The 7,990-nt window shown below is 42.4% G+C and overlaps 1 protein-coding gene across 1 annotated transcript; it reads left to right on the forward strand.

Moving 5' to 3' along the window:
• The first annotated feature begins 717 nt into the window (after nucleotides 1-717).
• On the forward strand, nucleotides 718-2,792 carry LOC123428577 (purple acid phosphatase 22-like). Its single transcript, XM_045112799.1, has 5 exons — nucleotides 718-762; nucleotides 959-1,073; nucleotides 1,213-2,091; nucleotides 2,307-2,395; nucleotides 2,514-2,792. The coding sequence occupies exons 2-5, from the start codon at nucleotides 978-980 to the stop codon at nucleotides 2,719-2,721; spliced, it is 1,272 nt and encodes a 423-aa protein (XP_044968734.1). The 5' UTR covers nucleotides 718-762; nucleotides 959-977; the 3' UTR covers nucleotides 2,722-2,792.
• The last annotated feature ends 5,198 nt before the right edge of the window (nucleotides 2,793-7,990 follow it).

Raw genomic sequence — 7,990 nt, forward strand, 5'->3', positions numbered from 1 at the left:
AGTAAATTAGCACACATTATTTGCACATTATCTTTTCCACTAACCACCCTATTTTTGCATTATTTTCTCATTATGGAGTTCAACGTTTTATAGGTTGATTTTGCACTAGATTTAAATTAACCTGTTGGTCCAAATACAGTGGAATGCAGTGGATGGTAGTCCAGTACCAACATCATAGAAGCTCAGCACAAAACTTGCAGCAGTTTAGCATTAGCACGGCGCTCTACTCCGCGAAACCGGCGTACAAGCCCAACCGTGGGCCGCGCAATTATATTGTTATCTTTTTATGCCACCTCTTATATTGTTATCGTTGATGGCATGAATTGAGAATAATAAAATATGGTTTTCTAACACTCTACATTTTTATGCTCTTTTATTGAAACGGCGTTTTGCCTTGTTTTCAGACGGATGTGTGGTTAAAAATAAACATTCATGTTTGAGTCTTCGTAACCCGTACAAATATGTCTGTAAAATACATAAATTGATATTTTGATAGATGGAATTGATAAATATCCCAAATAGACGTTCATTACCTATAATTAGGACACATGGCTAATCTCCATTCTCAGCTTTTTTTTCCACCAAGTGATATTGTTTACTGTCTTATTCCTTGTAACCGAAAGGTCTAAGATTCCCTGTGGAAACCACAACATCACGAGTTGCCGTAGGATCACCCTCTATAAATACAATACATCCAATGCCCAATTGTCTCATCAACGAGGACGATCTCCCACCCCATCTCTTGTGGCATTCTGGCCATTGGTATTTGATTCCAATTCCCACGCTTCTTTCGCTCTACTTCAATTTGATTTTAAACAGAACAATTATTTAAATGTCTTCTTAGCTCGTTTATAGTTCTTTGGAATAAGTATGAGCTACAACACAAATCTTACTTTGGATGAAATTTCCTTCTTGTTAGTTATTCCCAACCAAGCTAAATTATTACATTGATCTTCAGACATCGTCAAACGTCGGTGATGTTCAGGCGCACCCAGGCCGATGAGTATGTCCGGCCGCCGCCGAGACCGCTGGTGTTGACGGCGCAAAACAAGCCGCCAAACTATCCACAACAGGTAATTAAGGGTCGATCATAACTCTTGACTTGTGGGGTGCATGCATGGAGTTTGCAAGAATTTGGAATTAGTTGCTTTCATAAACTTGACTCACGTCTTGGAACTTGAAAATTGAAATGACATGCATGGTACCCTTTAGGTGCACATTTCAAGCGTGGGAAGCAAGCACATGAGGATCTCGTGGGTCACCGACGACCGGCGTACTGCGTCTGCGCCGTCGGTGGTGGAGTACGGCACATCTCCTGGGAACTACACGGCGTCCGCCGAGGGAAGCCATACGACGTACCGCTGCTCCTCCTACTACTCCTCCGGCGCGATACATGAGGTGACGATCGGCCCGCTCAAGCCCAGCACCACCTACTACTACCGGTGCGGGAAGGTCGGCGACGGCGACGCCGACATGTCCCTCAGGACTCCTCTGGCGAACCTGCCCATCGAGCTGGTTGTCATCGGCGACCTCGGGCAGACGGGCTGGACCAAGTCGACGCTGTCGCACATCCGCGACGCAGACTACGACATGCTGCTGCTCCCCGGCGACCTATCGTACGCGGACAGGGTGCAGCCGCTGTGGGACTCGTTCGGTCGTCTGGTTCAGCCGCTGGCGAGCGCCCGGCCGTGGATGGTGACGGAGGGTAACCATGAGAATGAGCATGAGGATGGGTTCGTCGCCTACAACAATCGGTGGCGCATGCCGCACGAGGAGAGCGGCTCCAAATCCAACCTCTATTACTCCTTCGACGCGGCCGGCGGCGCGGTACACGTCCTCATGCTGGGATCCTACGCCAGCTTCCAGGAGGGGTCGGAGCAACATGCATGGTTGAAGAGGGACCTCGCCGGCGTGGACCGGCAGAGGACGCCGTGGCTGGTGGTGCTGCTGCACGCGCCGTGGTACAACACCAACGAGGCGCACCAGGACGAGGAAGTGGGCGAGAGCATGCGCACCGCCATGGAGAGGCTCCTCTATGAGGCCAACGTCGACGTCGTCTTCGCCGGACATGTCCATGCCTATGAGCGCTTCGTAAGTGGAGTAGTACTCCGATCCTCTATATATATTGTGTACTCTACATCTTTTCTACTCTTCAACCATGCATCCCCTATATACTGTATGTACTTAAATATTTGTTCTTGTTGTTGGAAAACACTAATTCAAATACTCCAGCTACAAGTATTAGGAAGTAATAATTAATCAAGCTAACTAACTAACTAATTCCATTCCATGCATGCATGAGGTAGACGAGGATCTACGACAACAAGGCCGACGCCCGGGGTCCAGTGTACATCACCATCGGCGATGGTGGCAACAGGGAAGGCCTTGCTTCCAAGTACGTGATTGCTACTGCTCTTCATTCATCTGCGCCGTAATTAATTAATACTATAGTATTTCAAATGATTTTTCTCTATATATACTATATGGATTCTTCTTCTTGTTTACTATTGAAGATTCATCAAGGATCACAAATCGGCGCCGCTTTCCTTGTTCCGTGAGGCGAGCTTCGGACACGGGCGACTGAGGATTGTAAACGAGACGACCGCCGTCTGGAGGTGGCACCGTAACGACGACAAGTTCGCCACCGTGGCCGACGAGGTCTGGCTGGAGAGCTTGGCTACTCCAAACACACCAACCAAGCGCCGGTCGTTGCACAGATGAGTTGCAGGGTGTGCCACCACACGATCCACGTTGGCTTAACTGCAACCTATCAGAATTGGATGGTTCACTACTATCTTTACCTAATAACTAAAAAAAGAGCTCGTGCGTTCCAACGGAAGAGAAAATAACACACGCTCTGAACGCAATATATTTTTACATAACATCATAATTGTGTTGCCGACGATGGCTTTAGTGCTCACACAATGAAAACGCATTTCAATACATATCACACTGAAATAACAAATTACAAATAAAAGAAATCTTAGTTTCATACATTTAAAGAAATTATTTCAAGAAAATAGTTTCACAACTTACAACAACACATTGAAGTATGAGTTTCAATTGCTTGCCACAGATCAAAATCACTTCGAGACGTATCGATTGCCACATTTTACTTCTCATCAAACATCACTTTCTTCCATAAGCTATATTCCAGTTTCAGCAGGTCATAGTTATTCATCCATATGAAAACTAGTCTTCATAATCAGCAATTTTTTTCGAACTTCCAATCATCCAACTTTATATCTGATGGGGGAAAAAGCAAATCTGTTTGGGGAAAAAGCAAGGTAGAGGGAAACGGGAAGCATTACCACATCCACATGCAGCAATCAAGATTCTAATTAAAAAACCTAAGTCTCATTAAATCTCTGTAGCATTCAAGCACATCCCTAGTTTTTGTATTTATTGAGACAATTACATCTACAAACACCTCTACCTTGTTTTTGTATTTGCTGTCAAATACAACCACATCCCTAGTTTTAGTATTTGCTGTCAAATACAAAAAACAATAGTCTACAGAGATGTTAAGCATTAACCCAAAAAACCTCATCTAGAAAAACCCCATCTATAAATCCCCATGTAGAAACCCACATCTATAAATCCCCCATCTATAAATCCCCATCTAGAAACCCCCATCTAGAACTCCATCTAGAGAAGACCCCATCTACAAATCACCATCTAAAAAACCAAGTAATCTAACCCTGCATTCTAAATACAAGTAATATTACCATCAATTATGTTGAGTTTTATTCATATATATATATATATATATATATATATATATGCATGTATTGACCCCCTTCTTTAAATTAGATCTGGAAGAAGCGGGATGAACCCCTATCAGATGATGACATGTGAGCAATTCAAGAGGAATTGGCGGGATTCTTTCTTGACCACGTCATACCTAAAGCCGAAGAATACCATGTGAGCTATTTGTGATTGGATCTTAGATAGATGATGTTAGGCATTGTTTATTGCAATTTAGTGGATGTTTATTGCAATTCGTATCGTCGCCGGAAAAAGAGAAAAAAAGGACCGTGCACTACAGATTAAGTTTGCACCAAAAATAATATTTAAGAAGTATTCAACAGCTAAAAATAACATCCTATTTAGATTCTACACATTTTTTTAATCAAATTTCATATATAACATGTTAAAATCGGAGTTACGGTTTAAAAGATATGGATAATTTTGTTTTAGATAAAATGTGGATTGATTAACTGAAAAGTTAGGATTTTTTTGTTAAAATACGGAGGGCGGGTTGATTACCTGAAACATCAGGGGATTTTCGAAAAAATACAAAAAAATGATTCGTTTTCTGACTTAAATCCGGGCTGCAGGTTGATTACCTGAAACATCAGGGGGTTCCTGAAAAATGCAAAAAAAAGATTCGTTTTTTAACTCAAAAACGGAGTGCGGGTTGAATACTGGAAAATCGAGGGGTATTTTTATAAAATGACTGGTTTTGAAACGTTTTTCTTCGCCCGACCGTGTCAAATATATTTTGTCACACGGCTGGGCTATCGTGCAGTGATCCGCCAAGGACTCAGATCAGAAAAATAAATGGAAATTAAATAGTACCACCTTGCTTTTTTACATCAAGTCCTACTAATTTATATACGTTCACCAGTTGCAACATCAACAAGCCAACAAAAGAAAGATGAGATATTGTTCATAGTTAACCAGAGAGATGAAAGTGTCTGCCATGGCTCACAAAAAAAGGTAGCCTAAAGGATGAAATGCAGCCTAGAATTGGGTTATTCAGTTGGTAAAGTACAGATAACTTAAGCCACTAGTTGGATATAACATCTTAAACTAAATTTGTTGAAACAATTGGATACATTATGCAATATGATAGTAAACTACAAATGCATATATTGTTGGGGAACGTCACATGGGAAACAAAAATTTTCCTACGCGCACGAAGACGGTCTCCCCCTCCCAAACCGAAATCCACTTGGTTTGGAAGGTGGAGTCCTTCTTCCCTTTCCCACCTCCTTCCTTTTTTTTCCTTTCCTCTTTGATTTTCTTTTCTATGCGCATAGGCCTCTCTTGGGCTGTCTCACCAACCCACTAAGGGCTGGTGTGGCACCCCAAACACCCATGGGCTTACCCGGGGTGGGTGGGCCCCCCCGATGAACTCCCGGAACCCATTCGTCATTCCCGGTACATTCCCGGTAACTCCGAAAACCTTCCGGTAATCAAATGAGGTCATCCTATATATCAATCTTCGTTTCCGGACCATTCCGGAAACCCTCGTGACGTCCGTGATCTCATCCGGGACTCCGAACAACATTCGGTAACCAACCATATAACTCAAATACGCATAAAACAACGTCGAACCTTAAGTGTGCAGACCCTGCGGTTTCGAGAACTATGTAGACATGACCCGAGAGACTCCTTGGTCAATATCCAATAGCGGGACCTGGATGCCCATATTGGATCCTACATATTCTACGAAGATCTTATCGTTTGAACCTCAGTGCCAAGGATTCATATAATCCCGTATGTCATTCCCTTTGTCCTTCGGTATGTTACTTGCCCGAGATTCGATCGTCAGTATCCGCATACCTATTTCAATCTCGTTTACCGGCAAGTCTCTTTACTCGTTCCGTAATACAAGATCCCGCAACTTACACTAAGTCACATTGCTTGCAAGGCTTGTGAGTGATGTTGTATTACCGAGTGGGCCCCGAGATACCTCTCCGTCACACGGAGTGACAAATCCCAGTCTCGATTCATACTAACTCAACGAACACCTTCGGAGATACCTGTAGAGCATCTTTATAGTCACCCAGTTACGTTGCGACGTTTGATACACACAAAGCATTCCTCCGGTGTCCGTGAGTTATATGATCTCATGGTCATAGGAACAAATACTTGACACGCAGAAAACAGTAGCAACAAAATGACACGATCAACATGCTACGTCTATTAGTTTGGGTCTAGTCCATCACATGATTCTCCTAATGATGTGATCCCATTATCAAGTGACAACACTTGCCTATGGCCAAGAAACCTTGACCATCTTTGATCAACGAGCTAGTCAACTAGAGGCTTACTAGGGACAGTGTTTTGTCTATGTATCCACACAAGTATTGTGTTTCCAATCAATACAATTATAGCATGGATAATAAACGATTATCATGAACTAAGAAATATAATAATAACTAATTTATTATTGCCTCTAGGGCATATTTCCAACAGTCTCCCACTTGCACTAGAGTCAATAATCTAGTTCACATCACCATGTGATTCCAACGAATCCAACACCCATATAGTTATGGGGTCTGATCACGTCTTGCTCGTGAGAGAGGTTTTAGTCAACGGTTCTGAAACTTTCACATCCGTGCGTTCTTTACAAATCTTTATGTCATCTTATAGATGCTGCTACTACGTGCTATTCAGAAATGCTCCAAATATATATACTCTACTATACGAATCCGGTTCACTACTCATAGTTATTCGGATTAGTGTCAAAGCTTGCATCAACGTAACCCTTTACGACGAACTCTTTAACCACCCCCATAATCGAGAAAAATTCCTTAGTCCATTAGTTACTAAGGATAAATTTTGACCGCTGCTAGAGATTCAATCATGGATCACTCTCTGTACCTCTCAACAGATTTTGAGTCAAGGCACACATCAGGTGCGGTACACAGCATGGCATACTTTAGATTCTACGGCTAAGGCATAGAAGACGACCTTCGTATCTTCTCTTTATTCTGCCGTGGTCGGGTTTTGAGTCTTACTCAAATTCACACCTCACAACGCAACCAAGAACTCCTTCTTTGCTGATCTATTTTGAACTCTTTCAAAAACTTGTCAAGGCATGCATCTTGTTGAAACTTCTATTAAGCGCTTTTGATCTATCTCCATAGATCTTTGATGCTCAACGTTCAAGTAGCGTAATCCAGGTACTCCTTTGAAAACTTCTTTCAAACAACCTTGTATGCTTTACAGAAATTCTACATTACTTATGATCCACAATATGTCAACCACATATACCTATCAGAAATTCTATAGTGCTCCCACTCACTTCTTTGGAAATACAAGTTTCTCATAAACCTTGTACAAACCAAAAATCTTTGATCATCTCATCAAAGTGTATATTCCAACTCCGAGATGCTTGCACCAGTCCATTGAAGGATCACTGGAGCTTGCATACTTGCTAGTATCTTTAGGATCGACAAAACCTTCTGGTTGTATCACATACAATGTTTGCTCAAAGAAACCGTTGAGAAAACAATGTTTTGACATCCTATGTGCAATATTTCATAAATAATGCATCAACAACTAACATAATTCTAACAGACCTTTAGCATCGCTACGAGTGAGAAAGACTCATCATAGTCAACAGTTTGATCTTGTCGGAAACATCTTTGCGACAAGTCGAGCTTTTCTTAATAGTGACTTATCACCATCATCGTCTGTCTTTCTTTTAAAGACCCATCTTTACTCAATAGTCCTCTGACCATCAAGTAGTTCTTCCAAAGTCTACACTTTGTTTTCATACATGGATCCTCTCTCGGATTTCATGCCTTCTAGCCATTTGTCGGAATCTGGGCCCACCATCGCTTTCTCCATAACTCGTAGGTTCACTGTTGCTCAACAACATGACCTCCAAGACAGGGTTACCGTACCACTCTGTAGCAGTACGCGACCTTGTCAACCTACGAGGCTTGTAGTAACTTGATCTGATGCTCGATGATCACCATCATCAGCTTCCACTTCAATTGGTGTAGGTGCCACAGGAACAACTTCCTGCGCCCTGCTACACACTGGTTGAAGCGATGGTTCAATAACCTCATCAAGTTCTACCACTCTCCCACTCAATTCTTTCGAGAGAAACCTTTCCTCGAGAAAGGATCCATTTCTAGAAACAAACACTTTGCTTCCGGATCTGAGATAGGAGATGTACCCAACTGTTTTGGATATCCTATGAAGATGCATTTATCCGTTTTGGGTTCGAGCTTATCAGACTGAAACT

This window comes from Hordeum vulgare, chromosome 2H (assembly GCF_904849725.1).
Source record: "Hordeum vulgare subsp. vulgare chromosome 2H, MorexV3_pseudomolecules_assembly, whole genome shotgun sequence".
Lineage (NCBI taxonomy): Eukaryota > Viridiplantae > Streptophyta > Magnoliopsida > Poales > Poaceae > Hordeum > Hordeum vulgare.